Raw genomic sequence first — 25,517 nt, forward strand, 5'->3', positions numbered from 1 at the left:
TCAGTGTTAGCGGCTGTTGTTCACTTACCGACATCACCGTCCACAGCCAACTCTAGCCCTAATTCTCTGGCTTGTTGACCGCCTTTTAAAAACGTTATCATTTTTTCTCGTTCACCTCTATGATCTTCATCTTCATCTCTTTTTCTTTTTTCTTTTCTTTTCTGCACACACACACATGACAACTCGCCATGTTTAGAGTTTATAACAATGATAGATTTTAATTTCCCGCTTCAGGACACGTATGTAGTGTAGCCTTCAGTGCGCCATAGCGGGGTCAAACCATTGTCTGCTAGGACACAGGGGTGGCTGGGGGCGTTGTGCAAAAAAAAGGGGGAAAAAATATTTTCATTTATTTATTTATTTTTGCATTGTACAAAAAACATGAACTATTCATTTACAGCAACCATAAAAACAAGATCCAACAAAACAGTTTTTTTCCCACACATCCATCATGGCGCATGTTGAAGGCTGGCGCTGGGCCAATTACGTCACTAGGGCATCCAACATGGCGTCCAACAGCCGGCTGCAGGAGGAAGACTGAGGAAGAAGAGGAGGGGAGAAGGAGCAAGCGGCAGCAGGACGCCGAATGTCCCCTTGGTCCTCGTCGGACGCCAAAATACACCCGCAGAGGTACGTCGACTGTTTATTTTCATTTCATTTTGATATTCATAAATCATAGCAATAGAGGCGAACATAAGGAAACGGGCTCAGTTGCGACAAAGGAGGATTTACGTCTTGTCAGTCAATAATGTTGTCTGCTTGCAAACATATTTGAAATCACGTTGCCTTAACGAGCAGCTACTGTAATAACATCAATCGTGTAATATGATATTGAAATAGAAGGCTTAGCAACATTGAGTGCGTGCGCGCGTCATTTTCAATGTGCACGACGCAGGCGATTTATGAGCATCGCCATTCAATATATTAGGAACACACAACTGAATTAGAAAATGCAATTTTTGCAGAAATTTCGTGGAGATGTTTTGCTCTCACTTCCTGTATATTTTTTTATTAACTTCCCTATTCGTTTTGGGGCATTGTTAACTCATTGGGTGCCATTGACGGCCTTGGACGTCCAATCCATGTAAACGTCAACATGGACTGGGCTTCTAGCGCCGTCAATAACGGCCAATGACTGCCCTAAAACGACTAAAACTAAAATATCAAATAAATATCACTTTTTCGTGATTTTTGTAAAAGCATAAACGTATGCATTTTTAATATTGGTTTTGGTGAGTTTACCCGGGTTTTAAGTGTTTTTGTCTTTTTTTTTTTTTTTTTTGCAATTATACTTTTTTTTCGGGAGAGTTGTTTTTTGTGTGTTTTCTTGTTTTTTTTTTCTTTTTTCTTTTTTTTGCTTTATTCTTTTGCCTTTTAGCACAGTAAACTAATTTAATTTTTTTTTTTTTTTTTCGTCGTTTCTGCTGATTCTTCTTTTTAGGGAATTTCTGGGTTTCTGCTCATTTGCTGTTGATGTCATTTTTTCTCATTGGAAATGAATAGGGGTTTTAAAAAATTAAACACTTTTTAAATGTATACGTATTTTATTATACTTAAAGTGCCTATGACATCAAAAGGCATGTTTATTTCATATTTCACGCGGAATTTTATGTTCTTGAATGAAATTGACCGCTTGAATGTGTGTGGAAGCGAATGTTTTATGTATTTAATTTTTTTAATCCTGCGCCATGATAATGAATAACTTCCTGTTTTGAGGAGGAATGCGAATGTGACGTCACCCGGGTCAGCATCTCACAATACAGCATTGCTTTATAGCATGCAGATGGACTGTGAATTCAGCTGATTTTGCGGATTAATTCGTTTATTTTTTGCATCACGCCAGCCAAATGTGCTGCAGGGTTTTGTTGCTACACCAGGGAGAGGCGTGTGAGCCTTTTTGGGTTTCAAAAACCCCCACCCCGAGATTGGCCAAAAAAAGTCCGAGAACTGTGGGAGGGACAACTGGACTTACGAGGAAGTTAGTAAGCATCGTTTTTGTATTATGTCAAATACTGGGATCATGGCACAAGTTTTAATATGGAGATGGCTTGCATTTTGTGGCTGACAATGCTCCTTGTCCACCGAGAATGCCACACGGCAGACGACCGGTGGCTTGTCACACACCCCACTCGGTCCTCTTCGTGTGCCCACCGGGAGAGTGCTATACTCAGCTTATGCTCGTACCGTTCCCCATATCGTCAAGACTTCCAGCCCCCTCTGCCCTCTGTGTGCCCGGCAATAGACCACTGTCCTCGGGTGGGGCTAGTGCAGCTACATGCTCCTCCGACATCGGCCGGTTTGTCCGACTGTCAATTTCCAGCTGCTTCCCCGGCAAACGAGCTCTCCTACCCACAGCAGGGGAATGACGAGCTGTAACTCGCTCGCTGTCAGGGGAGTAGCTGATCAGTGAAGACAATCGACAACCCTGCCACCGTGTGAAATATTCCGGGGTAGTTTTGTGTGATTTTTTTTGCTTCGAAAGGTGAGAATAAGACTTTGAAACGCAGCTCGGTTCGAGTTAGCATGTCGGCTAGCTGTCACGCCTCGTGGTTTGTTTACGCTCTTTGAAGCCGGGGCAGGTAAATGACAAAAGCCCGGACGAACTCCGGTGGCATAAAATATCTTTCGGGAGGTGCAAGAAGTCGACAGTTTTGACCATTATGGAGTAATTTTACGATGTCCTACTGAATAAATGCATTTTGAATATTTCATATTCCATTTAGCACAAGATTGTTATTTGTCATGACCATTCCATTTATTTAGCAATTCGGGAAAAATACTTAGATAAAGAGAGATTGAAACAATGACGTTTTGCTGCTCTCTTTGTTGCATTTTCTCATTCTGAATACTTCCCCCACAATGGGCTGAATTCTAAATCAGATGAAATCGTGACCCTGCCGACGTCATCCTCCAGCTGGGGACGCTAGAGCGCTATAATGACAGGCAGGGCTACACTGCATATTAAAAGACTGATTTGTCGTCATCTACGCTTTGCCAAATTGTTGTATATAGTCGAATCGTCTCAAAATATGATTCTAATTCACATAATAATGCTATTTTTTTTTTTTTTTAATGATGTCGTAGGCACTTTAAACTAAACTACTATCTACTAAAAATATACTGTACAGCAGGGGTCTCAAACTTGCCGCCCAGGAGCCAAATGTGGCACGCGTGACATTATTTTGTAGATCATTGATATCTTCATAGATTAGGCTATGTTGAGCATGACCTCCCTAGATATGTATTTATTTACTTTCTGATTGACATAAACATTAATCAGCTGCAATTTGCAAAGCTTGGCATATGCATATTTTGATGGTAAAATGCAACATCTCCTATTTCGATCAACGACAGGCGTGCACCTAAAGATGTGACTTGTGAACGGGAGCGTGGTTCTGTGCTGTCAAAAGAATTTTTCCAGCGACGCATCAACTTTTAATGAGCCCGAGGCCAACGTTTCAGCTTAAGTGCACACAAGTGTTGTTGGCAATCGGAGGCGTTCTCTCTTGGACATTGGAGTTTTTTAATGCAATGCTATGAATGCCACAAAATGGTGGATAAGCACTCACCGCATCAACTAGCATTGACGGTTTTAGATGTCCAATACATTTTGACAGGGAAGGCTGACAGTAAATGTCAAACTCTTCTTTGACGCAGCCCACTGGCCACATCACCGGGGGCCATTATTTGTGGTAAATAGGGCTGCCACAATGTATTAATAATTAATCAATTTAAAAAAACCTTTTGTGAGCCACATAAAATCAAATATAATGTCATATATATTTTTTTACACGGTTTCCCGCAGTGATTTATAAGCCTGGAGGGCCGTTATGCTTCCCTCAACCCTCCTGCCAGGCAATAATAAGTGCTACAAAAGAAAGTATAAAAAGTATACATATCTTAATCACATTTTAAACATGCTTGGTGCTATGGTTCAAAGCGCAATAGTGTCATCTTATGGTCAATATGTGGACAAACTTGTCCCTGCTCTCTGACATTGCACTGAATTATACATACAAATATATGTGTATATATATATATATATATATATATATATATATATATATATATATACAGTATATATACACTTTTCAATCCATTTTAAATTAAAAGTGTAGGGGGGCAATGAATTATATACATGTAATATATATAATAATATAATATATACATATATATTAGGGCTGTCAAACGATTGAAATTTTTAATCGCGTTAATTACAGCTTAAAAATTAAATAATCGCAATTAATCGCAATTCAAACCATCTATAAAATATGCCATATTTTTCTGTAAATTATTGTTGGAATGGAAAGATAAGACACAAGATGGATCTATACATTCTACATACGGTACATATGGACTGTATTTGTTTATTATAACAATAAATCAACAAGATGGCATTAACATTATTATTAACATTCTGTTAAAGCAATCCATGAATAGAAAGAGTTGTAGTTCTTAAAAGAAAAATGTTAGTACAAGTTATAGAAATTTTATTTTAAACCCCTCTTAATGTTTTCGTTTTAATAAAATTTGTAAAATTTTCAATCAAAAAATAAACTAGTAGCTCACCATTGTTGATGTCAATAATTACTTACACAATGCTCATGGGTGCTGAAGCCTATAAAATCAGTTGCACCCAAGCGCCAACAGAGGGCGGCAAAACTCTGTAAAACCCAACAAGTGAGCGTTTCACTGTACTGTCATTTAAATCTGTCTGAGCAGGGCATCTGTGTTAATTGCGTCAAATATTTTAACGTGATTAATTAAAAAAAAATAAATGAACGCCCGTTAACGCGATAATTTTGACAGCCCTAACATATATATAGTTCTGTTGTGCTTGAACTTCCATTGAGTACCACAGAAATTTTATTCAAATTTCATTTCAACAAAAAAACAAACAGACAAGATTTACTTTTCCCGGGGCACACAAAATGATCTGCGAACTGGGCCACGAGTTTAGAATACAATATTCCTTACTTGTTGAAACCTATGTTATTCAGGGACAACATATTTGGATTTTGTTTGTAAATGTAAGTTGGTGTGAAAGTGCTGAGGTTGGCAATGAAGGCCTTGCGGCCTTGACGATCCACCACTGGCTGTTGTCATGGTAACCCGCCAACTTAGGAAGGAAGGGAGGAAAGTGAAGGACAGCAACACAGTGTAGGGAAAACAATAGAGAGCCCCACACCCACATACTGTACAAGCTTTGGCTGACTTTGACATCAGGACAGAAGTATTGGGTCACCATACAGGAAATGAAAATGGAAGACAAAGAGAAGTGGTTCCATTTTATGTACTGTATATGTAGTGTGGAAGAGTAGTGTTAAATAGGGATACACCGATCCCATTTTTGCCCCCGATACCAATACCTGGCTGTGTGATATCAGCTGATGATACTGTACCGCTGAAAATAAGATAGAAAATAGTTTTGGGTTTTTTTCAATGCTAAATTGATGCATACTCACTTGAATGTAAAATAATTTACATTATGGATTGGTAAGAAACTGCTTAAAAACTTTTGTAAAAAAGGAAGACAGAATAATACAAACATTGTGAGTGCACAGTCAATGCCATTATACCAAATTAGTAGCTATTTAAAAAGCGACGTCTTTATCCTGGTCCCTCGCAGCACTCCTGATAACGTCAGCAATTTTCAAGTACGTTTCGGCAGTGTTGGGAAATACTGATTATATGGAGGCTAGCTCTACTGAATTCTGCAGGTCACAGCATCATATTGGACTCGAGTAACTCGTTTCGATCCAGTTTTTAACCGGTTAAAAAAATGTTAAATAAAAAGGTTAAACCTATTGAATAATTATAATTTAATTAAACACAATAACTAATAATTAACTGTATATTTGTTATTCTACATCAAAATACATGTTTGACAAGTGTCTCTTAAATTTGTACTGTCGAGGGACAATTTTGACATCCAGCGCCATTATTGGCAGCCAATCAGTTCTCCAACCTTCTGACATAAGTACCTGCAAATTTTATTGCAACTGATTATTTAAAACTGGACTTTCTTTAATATCATAATATGCTTTGTCTTCGTTTCCAAAACACCAATTATTATCACAATTTTCCTTTGTCTTGCAATTATAATTGCCTTGAAAAAAGGCATTTAATTACTACCTTCAAAGAGCCGTGGCTCAGCAGACAGCTGGGCTCATTTTGACAAACGAGGTACTAAAATGCTTCTGTTTTTGTGATATTTCCAGCAAAGTTGATTGTGAGACATTTGGGGGCTTTTGGAAAAATCCTCTAAAGTGCCTAACATTAGTATGTTAGCTTAGCTTATGTGAGAATCACTTTTGCTAGGAGACTTCATAAGTTCGCTAGACTACTTTTGCCAGTTTACCACCCTTTTAACAAGGCCAACATAGTTATCTTTATAGATGCTCATTTCAATGTCAGTGTTTATAAAACTTTAAATCATGGCTGCTGTTACTGTTTGAGCTTTTTTTTTAAATTTCCAAAAATGTCACATGCCCTATAAAGGGTTAAATTGCCTCTGATTAACTTGCCAATGAAGTGGAACTGTTTCTCCTAAAATGTATCACTTGAAGGGCTGTGGAGACATTTTATATCCAGTGGAGCTGATTTTCACACTTGTCCTTATCTTTTAGTTTCCAGATGAAGACCACGCACCCTGTTGCTCACCTACCTCTTCCTGTCCTCAAGCCAAGCTCAATCTAATAGCGTGCCCCGATAGTGCCCCCTAGAGGAAGACCCAGTCCAACCAGGGTCCTACCAAGAGGTGGAAATGTCAGCCCAAGGGGATCTCACCTGTCTCATTTCGAGGCCCACCCCGCTAACGAAATCTCCGTTTGAGCTCATGCCTCCGCCCGCCACAGTGGGCTTCCTCAAGTTGTCTCGTCCATGCTGCTACGCCTTCCCCGCAGGCCATGGTGACTGTTCCTTCTTCGCCGTCAACGGTTTCACAGTTTTGGTGGATGGCGGTTCAGATCCACGGGCTTGCTTCTGGAAATTGGTACGCCACCTGGACCGTGTGGACGCCCTACTGCTCACCCACGCCGGTGTAGACAACCTGAGCGGCATCAACAGTTTCCTGGAGAGAAAGGCCGCCGAGACGGAGCTGCGCACACTGAAGGACGATGGGTCCGGGAGGCTTATCTCCCCTGAGCTCGGGGTGGTCTTCTTTAACGCTCCAGATGTGTTGCTTGTTGAACAGCAACCCTGTGAGTCGACACATGCAAAATACAACCACACTGACATAGAAGCATTTTAGTGTGATGAAATTGTTTAAATCGGGTGTCAAAGTCATCTTTATCCAACTATTGCCGCCACGAATCGATTAATCGGCAACTAATCGATTATCAAATAAATCGACAACTGCTTTCATAGTTGCTAAATCTTTTAGAGACATGATGACTTAGAGTATCTGAAAATTTTGAGCTGCTTGATAGAAAATATTGTTTTCAAAAAAAAAAAAAATCCTATAAAATGTTTAAGAAGAGAAAATATTTTCTTTTACTATTTGTTTCGAATGTTTGTTTCTTATTTTCAACTTCCATGTATTTGCATTTTCCATTAATGAAAAATGAGAAAAACCTTTTAAATATTTTTAGTTCAAAAAAACTTTTTTTTTTTTTTTTACATCTTTTGAAAAGAAAAAAAATTGTAAATATTTCCATAAAATTGTAATCCTTGATAATTCATTGGAGCTTACAGAAATTTACATGACTTTCGGGTGGCAAAGAAACCAAACTGGTAGACCGAATCTGGCCCTTGGGCCTTGAATTTGACACCAGTGGTTAAAATCATGTCAAGTGATTTTGCACTTCCCTGTTTTGTCAGGTGTGGACAATGTACTGAAGAGTACAGATCAGGCAGCACTAACTGTACAGTTATTAAAGAAATTAGACATCCAACCCCACCCCATGTTTCGACCACCAGTGGACCCCCCCGAGCCCATCACTCTGTTCCAAAAGATGGGTGTGGGTCAGCTGGACTTGTACATCCTCAGCCCAGTCAAAAACAGCCAGGATTACCAGACGTTCATGCGGGACTGGCCCAATGCTGCGTCCCCTGAAAAGCTTGCCCTTGCCACCCTCGCCTCAGCGTCTGCCCTTCTCGTGTGGCACCCGGCGTGCCCCCAAGAGAAAGTAGTCCGAGTCCTGTTCCCTGGCGTCACTCCGCAAGCCAAGCTGCTGCAAGGCCTGGAGAAGCTCAAGGGCTTGGCTTTCCTGCAGAAACCCACAGTGACCACCGGCGACCTGGAGAGGATTGGAGACGACGGGAAGAGCAAAAGAGCAACGAGCCAGGACAGTGTCCACTCTCAAGTGAAGGATGTGCCCACCAAACTGGGGAAAGAGGCAAAGGACAAGGGTAAAGGATTAGTCATACAAAAGAATGCATCCAAGAAAGCTAATGAAAAGGAGGTAAAAAAGAATAGAAAGCAGAGTGGTAAGGAAGAAACTGTCATCTTAAAGAACGGCATTGGGAAGAAGGAGTCCCCCTTATCCAGACCGAAGAATGACAACAAAACTAAGCTAAAAAAAGATGCTAAAAATGACTCTAAAACAGAGTTTAAAAAGACAAAAAAATCACCTGGAAAGGACAACAAGAAAGTAGATGTCAAGAATGATACAGTAAGAACAGACAATGAGGCTACACTAGAAGTTTCAAAACCAGAGGAGAACCATCCTCCCCATGCCTCCAAAACAACTACCCCCGAGGATATGACATCTATCAGACAACTTCGGGAGGAAACGGAACAAGGAGAAGGAAATATTGCAGATGAGGGGAAAAGGACAGGTAGTGACTTGGCAAAGAAGGAAGGTGTAGCTCAGCTCGGAGTTGCTAAGAAACCTGCAAAAGTGGTTGGATTCCCGTCCCCATTGAAGCAGTCCACGAAGAATGAGCCAAGTATTGATATGGACTTGACCCCAACTGAGTACACTCTCCTGGATGGGGCTTTGAGAGCTAGTCCACCCTCGAGGTCATCCCCGGATAACCAGGCCACTTCAGAGGAGAGGACCATAGAGCAGAACTCCTCAGATTCCAGGCCCAACAGCGCTGGCCACACTCCTTACTGTCTGTCTCCAGATGACGTGTGGTGCAACAGAGACACCCTCAGCAGACTGCGGGCCCAAGAAGCGGCAGAAGTTTTTCCATCCAGGCCGGCCCAACACAACACCAGAGAGAAGCACCTTACTTTCCTCTCTCTGGGCCCCTTGAAGGATGGATCCTCCGACCTGTCCCCCTCCGTGGCCAACACTACCACCTCCACCCACTCCATGCCGGCAGAGGTGAGCTCTCCTCAGTCGACTGAAGTGGACGAGTCACTGTCCATGTCCCTGGAGCACGGCCCTGCATCGGGGACTCAGAGGGAAGTGGACGACGCGGTGCATCATGCCAATGGAGGCAATTTTGCCGGGATAAAAAGGCCTTTTAGGTCATCGGCATCTGAAACGGGTCGACCTCCAGTTCCCGGCGCCCTGCACTTTGAGCCGCCGGCTCATGATGTGGACCTGTGTCTGGTTTCCCCTTGCGAGTTCAAGCATTTCAAGCAGCCGGACTATGGCTCGGGTGACCACAACGGCGTGACACCCAGCGAGTCAAATGCCCCCATCTGCACCGAGGAGTGCCCGTCCACCACAGCCGATGGTGTCCTGGACTCAGATGAGGACGGGTCGTATGGGGTTCCGTCAAACCTCCGGGGCAGTCGTGCTCTTCCACGGGACCCGCTTCCTGCTCGGATCAGGGATAGCCCACCTCTGTCTCCGCGCCCCGACACCACCATGCCCGTCCCGCAGTCTGACGTTGGTGCTCGTGAAAAGAAAAGAAAAACGAGTGGTGTGGGAAAGAAAACATCTGGGGTGAGTTTGTTGTTCTAGAGATCAGAGGTTGGTAGTAACGTGTTACATTTATTCTGTTATGTTTACTTGAGTAATTTCATGAGAAAAATGTACTTCTAAGAGTAGTTTTACCATAGTATACTGTATACATTTACTTGAGTAGATTTGTGAAGAAGAAATGCTACTCTTACTCCGCTACTTTGGCCTACAATGGATTCGTTACTCTTTTCCTCTTTATTCTACATTCAATTGATTTTATTTTTGCTAGAGATGCCCAAAGTGGCTCTACCACCTGTGAAACGTCGCAACAATAATCACGACTCCTTTATACCAATCAGAAGTGAGAATACAGTCTTATCACCACACACAAGCTTGAACTTGCAAGTCACGCATTGAGTCTTCGATCACGCCGGCGTGACAATCGTGGCGTTTTTATAATGCCGTAAAAAATGAACTATTTCATATAGAGCGCTGCCATCAGTATTACTAAAGTGTGGATTTCCAACTCTCTCCCAGTTTTTATTTGGCACTAATAGACCACAGAAAACTGGAAATATGATTGTTTCAATTTCATGGGTGAAAAAAGGTTTGTCTGTGCATGCACTAGAGGGCGCTCTTGGGATAGAACGGCTGACGCTATGTTTCTGTATAATTTTTCTGTCGAAATTTGATGATTTTTTGGTGTTTTTTGGGACCTCAGGACCTTAATGGTAAAAAAAAAAAAAAAAAAAAAAAACAGTTGGGAAATAGCAGCGGCAACTTTTTCCGATGTTGAAACCAAAAATAACAAACACTCTTTGCATTTTCACAAACTTGAATTTCCTGCTCCTGTTCTTGCTCTTGCTTGGGATGACTACTTTTATTTGTACTTTAGTAATATGATCATGAACTAATGCTACTCTTACTTGGGTACAATATTTGGCTACTCTACCCACCTCTGCTAGAGATCCTTGAAGACCTTTGCGGTAATCTGCCCTACAATTTGTGTTTAGGTGACTGCCGTCCCCCCGAAACCGAGCCCGGGCAAAACTCGGACAGGAAACGTAATCACAAAAACTACAAAGGACGTGTCGTCGTCACGAACACCCAACACTCGTTCGCCGAAACCTGCATCCTCGCAGTCTCGCCGTCCCTCCTCTGCAGAAGAAACAAACGTATTTGTGGACCTGGCTTACGTTCCCTCTGGAGCATCTTCGTCCACTGTGGGTGTGGACTTCTTCAAGAGCGTCCGCTCTTCATGCTATGTCGTTAGCGGCGACTGCCCCGAGAGGGAAAAGCTCATGCGACAAACACTTGACGCACTTCTCCAAGCCAAGGCGAGCTGGGAGCACACAGTGCAGGTGAGTCCGCCCTTATGTGCTTAAGTGGTGTCTGGGAAAAGCTCTCAAACTGACTAGTTTTTATTAAAAACTGATGCAATTTTTGAAGAAATCGCGTTGAAATGTTTTGCTCTCTCCCATGAATCACTTCTTAATTTTTGGGCATTTTCAGGTCATTACCTCGTGAACTCATTAGCTGCCATTGCCATTGCTAGACGTCAAATCAATTTTTGACTGGGCGGGGCAAATGAATGCCCCTCCTAGTCATAAAAGTATTGGACATCTAGTGCCGTCAATCTCAACCAATGAGTTCCCTTTACAGACTAAGGGGCCGTTTACTTAGTGACGCTCCGAGAATACGACAAATTATTTTCTGCGATTATTTTGTAGTATTGGCAGTTTTTTTTTTTAGTATTTGTGTGTTTTGCAGTTTCTTTGCATTTTTTATGGTGTATGTATTTTGTTTTTGCTGTTTTCACAGAATTTTTCAAAAACCTTTCTCGTGTTTTTTTTTTTTTTTTCACCTTTACTATGGTTTTGCCATTTTTTTCTTCGTTTTTATTTGGGGGTGCATTGATTTTAGGGAATTTCTGGGTTACTTCCTGTAGATTTTGAGGCTTTTTCAGGTCACTTCCTGTTGATATTGGGTTTTTTCCCCCACTGGAAATAAATAGGGCCATTGGAAATAAATAGGGATGTTTTTATCAAATTTGGTGGACATTTTTGACAAAAACTATACCTTTTTTGTATATAGAATAGAACAAAATAGAAAGCCTTTACTGCCATTCTACAGAGTAAAACAAGATTTAAGGCTAATCTTAAAAAACACACTCACACACAAACAGGTTACAGTGTACACAGATTGGGAATCAAGTGAATAAACAGTAAATACAGCTAAAATATTTTAAAATGTATTACCCGGTAACTGGTTGATTCCACACACAGGTGACACTCATCCCCACCTTTGAGTCAGCGTCCATGCAAGACTGGTACCAAGAGACCGTGGAGCGTCACAGGGAGTTGGGTGTGCTGGTCCTGGGTTCCAACAGCACCGTGGCCATGCAGGACGACACTTTCCCGGCCTGCAAGATTGAGTTCTGAACAACCTCTACCACACGGAAAGCCACAGAATGGAAAGAGTTGCAACCTACGCCTGCCAAAAGCCTTCTTTTGCTTCAACCCCAAAGTTTTGTTTTGCCAAACTTTTAACACGTACATACTGTACTAGCATTGCATGGCGTTCTTGTGCTGCTAAACTAAAGAGGAGCACGCACAAGCAAGATTGTCCGTCTATGTATGAATAGAAAAATCAGTCTTGATGGCATCATTGGGTCACCGTGTAAGTGGTTTGTAATGAGATGACATGCGTTTGTACAGAAGCGTATTCCTGTCAACCAGACAAAAGCTTCAGTAAATACAGTAAGTCTTAACATGATACATTTCACGTTACTGTAATGTGCTAAGTTTTATGATTAGTTTCAGGTTTTAATGTAAAATGTTTCATGTTGCAACATGATTAATGTCACGTTATAACGTAATTAGTTAAAAAGTACCATGCATTTTAAGTTATAACATGTTTCAGGTTTTAACGTGATGCGTTTAACTGTATAACATCACATCTCACATTAGAGGGTTTTTGTTTTAATGTCATACATTTCACATTTTAGCATAAGTTTCACATTTAACTTATCACATTAAACATTTCACAATAGAACGTAGTAAGTCAGATTTTGACAGACTATGTTTCACATTTCAACATGATTTGTTTCTTGGTCTAACATAAGTTTTAATGTCATGAATTTCAAGTTAACATATGATAGGTTTCAAGTTTTAACACGATTTTATGACATAATTGGGTTCTTATTTTAACGTTATACGTATTGTCTTTTAACGTTATAACGCAATACATTTTAGCGTGATACTTTTCCCATCTAACTCATCACATTATAGTAATGTATACATTTCATGTTATGACTTTGTAATTCATATGTTGCAATATGATAGGTTTTGCATTTTAAAGTGATGTGAAGTTTCCCCTTGGAAATTTTCTGAACATGTGACTGTGGTTTCCCCCACTGCTCCCACTCCTTCCACTTTGAAAATGTTTCATCTGTATCATCGGGGATTAGTGGAAAAGACCCGCCCTGGCATTGTCAATGATCACCCAGGCTATTGCTATTGTGATTGTAATCTGTTGATACTGGAGGTGCTTAAAGGGATTGTAACAGAAGAGAACATTGCTTCTCTGTCATGATAGTCACATCGAAGAGATTCATGGTTTGCACATCATAAAGAATGATGAGGTCAAAAGACAAATTATTTACCGTGAAGAGCATATGCTCAGGTGTCATCTAGGATGAGTTTGAATGTTAGACTAAAATGTGAAAAAACATAAGATTGTTTCTCTTTGAAAGAAATAAGTACGTTGCACATATACTAGAATTGTTTCAGGGTTTTATTTGGAAAAAAAATCTGTTGCATATATATTGTTTCCTGTAATATAAAATAAAATGACCTATAATGTTTTTACATTTTCTTTTTCAAATAACATTTCTTAAAAATACATTGTAACTAAGACATATTCTGCTCATAATAACTAGCACAAATTTCTCATATTTTGTCATGAGAAATCTCACCTTTTAAATATTCAGTTTTGTGTCAATTTACATAAAATATAGAAAATGTGTTTTGCATGTTAGTTTCCAAATTACTCCCCCCCCCCTTTTTTTTTGCTTCAAATCATTTTAATAAAAAAAAAAAAAACATATATATATATTATATCCCATTGCAAAATTCGAGCAGGCAACAAATACTACAATTGGATATCAAATGGGGGCTGCGATCGGCCCCTGTTTGAGACCAATGTCCAAGGGCATAGGTTTGCATAGGAACGGTAGGGACATAACACTACCAACTTTTCAAGATGCTCAAATTGTCCCCACCAACTTTTCAGCAACCTTATTTGCATTTTAAAATGACTTCAGTCATAGTCACCTTTTTGTGGCCCTGACCCCCGTTCACCCAATCTGTTTGTTCTTATTTAATTCCTGTCCCCAGCAAAAAGTGTAAGGTTATTCTCTTATATCGCCTCGGCCAATTTTGAGACCAAACCTACGCCCTTACCAATGTCCAATATGAATGTAATTTTTAAAGAAATCTAAGTATATAATGATATAATTATAATATTCGTTCATGAAAAGTGTTTGATATTTAATGAAATGACTCATTGGTTGCCTTCGATGACAATATGCGTCCAATCCATTTGGAGTGGCAGCACTGCCAAATCTTCTTGTCCAAATGGATTGAACGTCTATCGGCATTACTGGCCTTGAAACAAGATTATCCAATGCCAGCTCATCCATACACGGAGATTAAGGGGGGGGGGGGGGGGGGGGGCTAAAAATGTCTTGCATGTAATTGACTTTCCAATATAAAATTTAAAATTAAGATTTTGCTGGTAAAATGTTGTCTATAAAAGTTGGAAAGCAATAAACAACAAAAATGAATGAAATTATTATTTTTTTTATAATGGGTCAAATTTAATTTTCGAACAGATCATGTCATTGTCATTTGCTTTTCCTAGCCAAAACCACCTGAGGACACAAGAAACAAAATGGATATACGAAATGTTTTTCAAACCTAAGCTTTCAAAAGAGCGAGAACCAAAGATCGAAGATGTGAACCATGAAACGTCAGACAGCACCGCCAAAATGGTGAGCGGAGTTTCAGTTTGTCCCACTAAAGACGCTAATTGTACAACAGAGCCACAACTGGGCTTACCATATTCAATGGACGACGTCCTTGGCCAAAAGCATAGCTGTCCTAAGCAGGCTGATTTAGAATCCCCCTAAAAAAAGATGCGAAACAAAAAAACACTCATTTTCAATGTATGATTACAAATATTCCTAACTTGAATATTCCATCAAAAAGGATGCTGTCTCCTGTTTTGCCTGCCAGTTTTCAAACTCACCACGGTGGGGCTTTGTTTCGCAAGGGTGTGAGTGACTGGAAAAACATTAAATTGGATATCTTTGCCTAACGCAAAAATCAGTGTCTACCTCGCCACAGAAAAACGCACCCACACACACATTGCTGGGATGCCTGTATTTACGAGCATGGGCTAAGCTACTAACCGAGCATATATCTTGTGAATTAATTCTATTTCTGACACTGCTTTTTGCGGTTATCAACATGTTTTGCCCCCCTTGCCACAAAAGTCAAACTCCGCCTATTGAGCTATTTCAATTCACATGGATTTGACTATGGTAGTGAAAGAGTAAAATAGACAAAGCAACATCTTGCTGCAGAAATGAGATAAACCTTTGTGTTTTGCAGTGTTTTGTTGTTGTTGTTGTTGTTTTTGCACCACGAGAGAGACCACACTTATGTTTACCAGATAGCCGCTTTAGTAATCTGTTTCCAAAAATGTTGACGTTGTAAAGAAAGAGTCAGCTGGTTGCACAGACGTCAGCGCAACGAAAGGGAGAGAGAGAAAACCCGAAAGTTACGTCAGGTGATATCACGAGACCAAACGAGACGGCAACACTTAAAAGAGCGAAAGAGCTGCCTCAGCCAATCACAACGCAGATCTGGTTTCGGTCCCGCCCTTTTCCCCGTGCAAAAGGTCTTGCAAGTTGCACCATTGATTGTAGCCAACGTGTTCAGGAGTTACTTTCATCGCAGTAAACATGTCTCCAGACGAGAGCCTCGCCTCCAGCGTCACCGACAAAAGGTAAGTTCCCTTGCGGACTTTCAAACATTCTCGTCGGGATCAATTCTTGTGGACGTCGGTGGGGGGGGGACGTCGCGTGTACAGGGTTGACGTGTGGCACATAATGCGTTTGATCTTATTTCTTGGTTTAAAACCTCATCTTAAATGACCCTTTAGTGACGATTTCATTCTTTGATAGGGATTTTTAACCCTGGGACAGTGATCACTAGAGAGTACAGCTATTTAAAAGTTATTTTTCTTAAATGAATGTAAAAAAAAAATTTATGACCTTTAACCCTTTAAAGGGCAAGTGGGTGTTTTGGGCATTAAAATATAAAAGGGGTGCTTGAGCCTATCCCATCTAACTACGGACAGGAGGCGGCGTTGCCAGCCAATCACAGGGCACAATGAGACGAACAAGCATTCGCCCTCACACTTATACCTAGGGACATTCATTCATTCTTTTTCCATCCCGCTTTTCCTCACGAGGGTCACGGAGGGGACAATTCAATCATTATTGTATTTTTCATAATATTCTGATAATTCATACATGTAATGGGCTCATCGTATTTATTGATATTTAACTTAATTGGCAGGGAGATTCGGCACTGTGCAATGAGCCAGACCATCTTTATATTCTTTTTGCGCGTAGTGGTTGTTTGCATTGTTTTTGTTTCAAAGGTAACTATTACTCCGTTACATTTACTTGAGTTACTTTTTGAGGAAAATGTATTTCCAAGAGTAGTTTTTCTTAGCCATACTTTTTACTTTTACTTGAGTAGATTTGTGAAGAAGAAACGCTATTCTTATTCCGCTACACTAGTCGTTAAATTTTTCTTCTTTATTCTACATATTAGATTTTACATATTTTTATTTGCCAGAGATGCCAACAGTGGCTCTACCAGTTTCACCAATGAGCTGTCGCAGCAATAATCACATGACTCCATTATACCTATCAGACTCAAGCTTGCCGTTCTACAATCACGCCAGCCTGTTTAATCACGTGGCGTGCGCTGCCGTCAACATGACTCAAAAGTGCAAATTTGCACTTTTATCTCCCAGTTCCCGCGGAAAACTGGAGATATGATTCTTTTAATTTCATAATATGAAATATGTTTTCTCCTCTAAAGGGCACTCATGCTCTTTGCACGAATGATTATTATTTCTGTAGATTTTTTTTCTTTTGCAAGAATTCAATGATTTTTTTTTTTCATTTCTTCGGCTTAATATGGTTATGTAAAAGGTTGTAGTACTGTGTAATAATAACAGTTCGTATAGATAACTTTGTGCTGAGAAAAAAAATGTTTAAAAAAATAATAATAATCAAACATCGTAAGCAGTTACTCACAATGTTACTCGTTACTTGAGTGTTCTTTCACCAAATACTTTTATACTTGTATTTGAGAACATTTTTAGGATGACTACTTTTACTTGAGTAATATTATTTTTAAGAAACACTACTCTTTCTTGAGTAAAATTTTTGGCTACTCTACCAACCTCTGATCATATCTCTTTTTCAGGATGCAGTCGGTAGGTGTGGCACTGGAAGAGCTGCTGGTAACTGCTCAGAAACAAGAATGCCTGACGATCGGCATCTACGAGTCAGCGCAACTTCTCAATACGTGAGTTAAGCATCTGCGCACTAAAAATAAGTTAGAATCCAATGCAGGATTGGAATATTTAATTTAGTGATTCTATCGCCGACCACAAGAGGGAGTCAGTAATTCCTGTTAACACTATATAGGATATACATTTACCATTGATGGTGCTCGCTGTCCATTGCATCTTTAATCACAGCCAGCCTTCCAGTCAATATGCATTGAATATTATTTAAAAAAAAAAAAAAAAAAAAAAGATAATTATTGGAGTGCTGTTGTTGTTGTAACGATTGTATTTCTATTTTTTATTCACTTTAATTTCATTTTGTTTTTTTTTAAACATATTTTTAATTTAGAATTGTATGCATCCATAATTCGGGGGGGAAAATCAATTATTTTAATAAAAAAGCGAAGCGTTCGAACGATCACTTCCAGCCGCTCCCACTTGAAATGGATTAGACATTTGTTGCTGTCAGTCGGTGTTTTCAATATCAATTTCCCTCCTTTACTTATTAGCAGTGTTGTCACTAATACTTTAATTAGTAATCTGATTACTTTCTTTCAGTAACAAATAATCTAGCACATTTTTCCAAACCAGTAATCTGATTAAAGTTAGTTTCCTTAGGGTCTGTGTGTTACTAATACGCCTCATAATGTATGTAGAATAAAGACTATTGTAGTCATGTACAAAGAGCATTTTGAATAGAAAATGCGAGAAAGGTTCCAGCTACGTGTTGGTTTCCATGGTAACCGCTCACACTTACTTCCTATTTTGGTCTCGAGTCACACGCGCTAAGTGTTTGAAGACTAAAAAACGCATATGCCAGCGCAATGCACATTTGAGCCGAGTGCAGCCCCCTTTTGAGATGTGCGAGGGAATGTTGATTTGTGTACATACATAAATTAATGTGAGTATTTTTCCTTGATTCTAGAGGGTTCTGGCGATAGGTTGGACCCCCTATATACACGGTTGTTTCGTAGCTTTGCCGTTGCAACGCGAGGGGGTGGGGGGGGGGGTAGTCATCGCTCCAAGATGGGAAGCATTATTTACATCTTATTCGTTTTGCACATTTATGCCGTGAGGTGACGTGTTCGTTTAGCATCTTTCAGATTTGTTGTAAGTCTGATTGAGTGTAAAGTGCATAATTGCCGCCACGTTTTGTTTCCAAATTGACCGCTTGTGTGTACGGCGTACTTCCGGTTTGTGCCGGCGCATCCGCGCCCACCCCCATGTTTGTCTTTATTGCACTGTGCAATTCATTTCTGTGTTGTTGTTCATTGAACAGTCAATTTGCATTGGTTTACATTGTCACTGATATGCTCTTAACCCCTAAATCCTAATCTGATTTCAACAAATTCCATGCAGTTTGTCAGTTATTTGTTAGTTTCAGGGCTCCGGACTGGCTAAGCTAGCGCGAGTCAGTGGTGGTTGAAATCCACTCCATCGACTAATGATTAAGCCTTATGTAAAAAGTTCTGATCTTCCCCCTTAAATTCAATTATCGGAAAGTCAATTACATGCGATGACATTTTTTGTTGTTGTCATTCTTATGTTGAGGCGGCAAAGGGAGAAAAATTGCTAAAAAGTGACTGATAAATTACTTTTAAAGTATCTTAGTTACTTTGATAATAAAGTAATCGGAAAAGTAACTAGATTACTTTTTTGAGGCGTAATCAGTAATTAAATTACTTTTTCAAGTAATCTGTGACAACACTGCTAACAAGCACAACACATACTCTGTCCCTTGGGCTGGCAGTGAATTTAGTTAAGCTAATGATAACTTTTGAATACCGGTAGATGTCCACTGTAATGCACTGTCCCTGAAAGGATTAAATCACCAAAAATAGTCACTTTTCCAACTTTGTACATTTCGATCACCGGTGCCTTCCAGAGACCCAGACAGCGTGGTCCTGTGCGTGCTGGCCGCCGACGGTGCCGAGGACGATGTGGCGCTACAGATCCACTTCACACTGCTTCAGTCGTTTTGTTGCGACAGCGGCATCACCATCCTGCGCGTTGCGGGCATGCCGCGACTCCGGCGGCTGCTGGCCAATGTGGACGGCGGCTGCAAGGACATACACTGCATGTTGGTCACGGTACGGCTGCGCTTCAAGTTCCGTCTTTTCTCACCGGGATTGACTCGATAATATACTTGCATTTGCTGAAACACTAAGCAAATGTTTGACTACTAATCATGACAAAGAATTTCAACTACTACTAATTTATACTTACTTAAATGTAATATTTTGTAAGAAACAGTTTGGGAAAACTATCATGATACCTGCATAATCACGTTGAGTCATATTTTTCACCAGATGGCTACATGCTAGCATCGGAATGTTTTCATAAACGCGCTTTTTTGGGGCACAAAAGGACTATGCAGCAGAATATTAACCAAATTAATCAATTTTTTGACACAAAAATTGTTTTCATTTTTGTCCCATGAGAATGCTGAATATTTTCTCAAACATCCTTTAGTTGATAAATAAATGCTTTTTAGAAGCCTATATTACTGCATAGTGAATGCTTTGTTTAGTCACAAACAGCGTTATTTTACTGTAAAAGGTATATATTTTATCAGAGAAGAGTAGACTGATGCTAGGTTCATAACTCAGGTCTTAATGCACTATTCTGATTTTTTTTCATAAAGTGGGGCAAATTAGTATTTAGTCACCCACTAATCGTGCAAGTTCTCCCACTTGAAAATATTAGAGAGGCCTGTAATTGTCAACATGGGTAAACCTCAACCATGAGAGGCAGAATGTGAAAAGAAACAGAAAATCAAATTGTTTGATTTTTAAAGAATTTATTTGCAAATCATGGTGGAAAATAAGTATCTGGTCAATACCAAAAGTTCATTTCAATACTTTGTTATGTACCCTTTGCTGGCAATAACAGAGTCCAAACGTTTTCTGTAACTCTTCACAAGCTTTTCACACACTGTTGCTGGTATTTTGGCCCATTCCTCCATGCAGATCTCCTCTAGAGCAATGATGTTTTGGGGCTGTCGTTGGGCAACACGGACTTTCAACTCCCTCCACAGATTTTCTTTGGGGTTGAAATCTGGAGACTGGCTAGGCCACTCCAGGACCTTGAAATGCTTCTTACGAAGCCACTCCTTTGTTGCCCTGGCTGTGTGTTTGGGATCATTGTCATGCTGAAAGACCCAGCCACGTCTCATCTTCAATGCCCTTGCTGTTGGAAGGAGATTTTCACTCAAAATCTCTCGATAAATGGCCCCATTCATTCTTTCCTTTACACAGATCTGTCGTCCTGGTCCCGTTGCAGAAAAACAGCCCCAAAGCCTGATGTTTCCACCCCCATGCTTCTCAGTGGGTATGGTGTTCTTCGGATGCAATTCAGTATTCTTTCTCCTCCAAACACGAGAACCTGTGTTTCTACCAAAAAGTTCTATTTTGGTTTCATCTGACCATAACACATTCTCCCAGTCCTCTTCTGGATCATCCACATACATGCTCTCTAGCGAACCGCAGACGGGCCTGGATGTGTACTGGCTTCAGCAGGGGGACACATCTGGCAGTGCAAGATTTGAGTCCCTGGCGGCGCATTGTGTTACTGATAGTAGCCTTTGTTACTGTGGTCCCAGATCTCTGTAGGTCATTCACTAGGTCCCCCCGTGTAGTTCTGGGATTTTTGCTCTCCGTTCTTGTTATCATTTTGACGCCATGGGGTGAGATCTTGCATGGAGCCCCAGGTCGAGGGAGATTATCAGTGGTCTGGTATGTCTTCCATTTTCTAATAATGGCTCCCACGGTTGATTTCTTTACACCAAGCGTTTTACCTATTGCAGATTCAGTCTTCCCAACCTGGTGCGGTTCTACAATTTTGTCTCTGGTGTCCTTCGACAGCTGTTTGGTCTTGGCCATAGTGGAGTTTGGAGTGTGACTGACTGAGGTTGTGGACAGGTGTCTTTTATACCGATAATGAGTTAAAACAGGTGCCATTAATACAGGTAACGAGTGGAGCTTCGTTAGACCTTGTTAGAAGAAGTTGGACCTCTTTAACAGCCAGAAATCTTGCTTGTTTGTAGGTGACCAAATACTTATTTTCCACTCTAATTTGGAAATAAATTCTTTAAAAATCAAACAATGTGATTTTCTGTTTTTTTTCCCACATTCTGTCTCTCATGGTTGAGGTTTATTTACCCATGTTGACATTTGCAGGCCTCTCTTATCTTTTCAAGTGGGATACCCATAATGAACCAATACCACGTTTTTTGAAGACGTACAAAAAATATGTTTGCTTATTTTAAGTAGTAAATTACTACATACTAAGTTAAAATAATTTCAATCATGGCTTAGTCACACTGCTTAAAAACTTTTGTGCTTACTTGATGTGGATGTCAATATATTAATGAAATTTTCTAAAACATGAGAATTAAAATACTCTCTAAGGCCAAAATGCTGTTTTTCATAAAGGTTTGTTCGGTTTGATACCAAGCCTGATGCTCGTATGAAGTCCACAGTCAGTAACATTATGCTAAATTAGTACATTTGTTTAGCTCATGCGCTAATTACTTAAGCTAGCAGGGGGCACGAGTTCGCAAGGCTGCTTTTTCCGGTTTTCCGTCCTAACAAAGTTAACATCTTTATAAACACTCAGGTAGTGTTGTTTTTGGCAGCCATTTTAATTTGTGTCTTAGTCTTAGTCTTTTGGACAAAAATACTTATTGGTCAAATTTTAGTCACTTCAAAATGTGTTTGTCTTTGTCTAGTTTTAGTCAATGAAAACTGACAAATTTCGTCTCGTTTTAGTCGACAATTTTCAATGTTTTTGTCTATAAACTACAAAAGTTTTAGTCCATGAATAAATAAAGGTTTCCAACAATTTCGAATGAACATGACATACGAGCACATGACTGTAGTCTACAAGGACATCACCATTTTCATAATGATAATACACACTCAGCATGAAAACATCACATTATTTGCAATTTATTAAACTCACCTGGACGCCACAAACTGTATGTAAAACGTTTTTCAAGTTTTTAAGAAGACACCGATTCACCGTGCTAAATGCTAATGCTAATATGAACGCTATGCTAACCCAACAATTTAGTTCAGTGTGTGATGATCACTCAGCACACCTTTTAAAGGCTAAAGCAACAAGCCAAGATAAGCAAAACTTACCAAGCAGCACCTGACACATATGTTTCACAAAATGAGCCTGAAAGGGCACTGAATAAGCGTGTGTGTGGGTCGGGGGTGAGGCGCAGCACGTCACACGAATGACACGGCTAAACACTGCTAAATGCGTTTTAACTACAAATACAATAAGAAAATACACATGAAAACTATGGCAAATTTTCATCTCGTTCTCGTGTCGTTAGACGACAAGTGGCATCCATCTCGTTATGTTTCAGTCTTCCAAGACAAGTTTTCAGTGCGTCATCATGAAAAAAATTGTTCATTGACGAAATATTTTTGTTATTGTCATCGTTGATGAAAACAACACTGCACTCAGGTCAATGTCAGTGCTCACAAAACTTCACGTACTGGCTGGTATTACTACTCTTTGTGCGCATTTATGCACCATTTAAAGTACAGGCCAATAAATCTAACTTCTAAATGAACTACATTGAACTACACTGACCAAACAAAAACTCTTCAGATTTAAAAAAAACAAACGTATTTTTTCTCTTGTATTTTTTTTCTGCTGCTGCTGCTGTTTCTTCGGCGGCGTTTGTAACTGGTGGCCAACTTGGTTGGAAATTAAATCTCAAAAGTTAATCCTGCAATGTCACATCACACTCTGTAAATGTCTTTTCTAATTTAGCTGGAGATATGTCTCTGTTTATTTTATATTTTTCCTTGTAAATCGTATTAAATACATTTTTCAAGTGTTATCAATATTTGGGCCTTTGTACATTTGATTGTCATTCACCAAGCTCTATTCAATTTAAAAAAATATATATTTAGTTTTGGTACAAATATTGTGCGTTTAATCAATATTAATTAATAATTACTAGGTCGCTAATTAATTAGATTTTATTAATTTTTTTTCAATCGAGTCCCACCCCTAATTTTTTATTGAAATGCCGTATTTGTGTCCTCAGAACCCCGAAGCCAATCACTGCCGGCTGCAAGAAGTTGGCGTCTACTGCCAGGAGAGCCTCCGCGTGGACCAGTGGGTCCCCGAGCTCGTCCTGGAGGAACGTTGAAAGCAAATGCAACTTCACGGGTCAAGTTTGAACAGGGGAAGGGAACCCCACACAAATCTTAGGCTGCGTGACCAAGTCGAACTCTAGGAAATTCCACAGCGAGGACTGCTTCGCGGACGAGCCGGTGTTTCTAGGAAGCGGACTGGAATGCGGCCAAAGTAAAACTATGCACGGCATTCCCGACACACGCAAGAACTCCAAGGACACTTTTGTATTCTTTTATTTATGTTGGTGCTGTCAACATTCGTTGTTGTGAAATAGCGACGTGCTGCCTAGTTTTATTTGTTGCTTATAAATTATTTTCTTTATCATTGGCTTTACGGTCTCATCTGTTTCAAATGAGCATGAATTGTGCTTTTTACTACAGCCACACAATACTAAAATAACACATTCTACATTTTTATTGACTCATTCCATTAATGGAAATCATTATCTGCTAGCCCCTCCCAGTCAAAATGGATTGGGCAACTATTGCAGTCATTGCCAGTAAAGGTGTCAAATAGGTCTTTCATCTGGTAGATTTGCTCAAGAAAATATAGCCATTGTTTATTATTTTTTTAATACAAATTTTCACATTTTAAAATATTTTGCCACAAGGCTGCAGTATTTCCCCATCAATGTTTTATTTAACAGTGAAAATGCTTTATTTTATCATTAAAATGCAAAATCGTGCCACTAAACAGCTTATTTTTTCCTCACAAGGGCTATATTTTTTGGGCAAAATGGCGCTATATTTCCATTAAAACTATGAATATTTTGCACACCGTTATGCCACCAAGTGTAATATTTGGTCCTAAATGGCTTAGTTTACCAATAGAAATTCATTTTGTCGTTTAGAAGGCAAAATTATGCCACTCATATGCTTTTGACAAAATGATTATATTATATATATTTTCTGGATAAAAAATACAAATAATGCCATATTTAGCACACCTAGTTGTTTTCTTCTGAAGAAAATGCAACATTTTCCCACAAATTTCTCAAATTTGCCATCACAATTTAGCCGCAACGCTGAAATTCAGCTCAATACGATAAACTTTATTAATCCCTTGGGAGGGTATCTGGTCATGAAGGGCTTTATTTAAAAGTAAAAATATTGTGTTTTGTCATTTAAATGCAAAACTGAGCCACTGAACTGCTGTCTACATAAAGAGGCTATATTTATGACAAAATTGTGATATTTTGGTAATTAAAAAAATAAGTAAACCCCATATTTTCCACAACCCACTGTATTTTTCTTTAGAAAATGCAAAATTTTCACAGTGGGTACGAGGTGCTTTTCAGCATGCGCATCTTTCGTGGCACGCCAGACCTACTTAGAGTGTTTGTTGCCAAAAAGCTCAATCTTGGTCTCATCTGACCAGAGCAGACGGTCCCAGGCTTCAACAATTATTTGAATTAAAAAAAAATATTAGAAGCTAAAAAACACATCTTAACCAGGGGTGCCAATAATTATGGAGGGCACTGTAAGTAGTAAGTACTGTATTTGTTTATTATAACAACAAGATGGCATTAACATTATTAACATTCTGTTAAAGCGATCCATGGATAGAAAGACTTGTAGTTCTTAAAAGATAAATGTTAGAACAAGTTATAGAAATTTTATATTAAATCCCCTCTTAATGTTTTTGTTTGAATAAAAATTGTAAAATTTTCAATCAAAAAATAAAACTAGTAGCTCGCCATTGTTGATGTCAATAATAAATTACACAATGGTCATGGTGCTGAAACCCATAAAAATCAGTCGCACCCAAGCGCCAGCAGAGGGCGACAAAACACCAAAAAACACAAGTAACAAATGGACATGACACTATGCTGTCATTTTAATCTGTTTGAGTGGGGCATGTGCGTTAAATGCGTCAAATATTTTAACGTGATTAATT

The 25,517-nt window shown here is 39.6% G+C and overlaps 2 protein-coding genes across 3 annotated transcripts; both read left to right on the forward strand.

Moving 5' to 3' along the window:
- The first annotated feature begins 466 nt into the window (after positions 1–466).
- LOC130931158 (microtubule-associated protein 1B-like) lies at positions 467–14,514 on the forward strand. 2 transcript variants are annotated; one of them, XM_057859711.1, is made up of 6 exons: positions 486–630; positions 1,859–1,978; positions 6,630–7,202; positions 7,822–9,845; positions 10,817–11,164; positions 12,089–14,514. In XM_057859711.1, exons 3-6 carry the CDS (start codon positions 6,767–6,769, stop codon positions 12,242–12,244), a joined length of 2,964 nt encoding a protein of 987 aa, XP_057715694.1. In that variant the 5' UTR covers positions 486–630; positions 1,859–1,978; positions 6,630–6,766; the 3' UTR covers positions 12,245–14,514. The 2 variants fall into 2 exon arrangements, with proteins under 2 accessions (XP_057715693.1, XP_057715694.1); XM_057859710.1 differs by lacking the exon at positions 1,859–1,978 and having other exon boundaries at positions 467–630.
- A 114-nt stretch (positions 14,515–14,628) lies between these two features.
- On the forward strand, positions 14,629–23,945 carry LOC130931159 (growth arrest and DNA damage-inducible protein GADD45 beta-like). Its single transcript, XM_057859712.1, has 4 exons — positions 14,629–15,875; positions 17,375–17,476; positions 19,345–19,549; positions 23,530–23,945. The coding sequence occupies exons 1-4, from the start codon at positions 15,832–15,834 to the stop codon at positions 23,632–23,634; spliced, it is 456 nt and encodes a 151-aa protein (XP_057715695.1). The 5' UTR covers positions 14,629–15,831; the 3' UTR covers positions 23,635–23,945.
- The last annotated feature ends 1,572 nt before the right edge of the window (positions 23,946–25,517 follow it).

Source organism: Corythoichthys intestinalis, chromosome 15 (assembly GCF_030265065.1).
Source record: "Corythoichthys intestinalis isolate RoL2023-P3 chromosome 15, ASM3026506v1, whole genome shotgun sequence".
Taxonomy (NCBI): Eukaryota; Metazoa; Chordata; class Actinopteri; order Syngnathiformes; family Syngnathidae; genus Corythoichthys; species Corythoichthys intestinalis.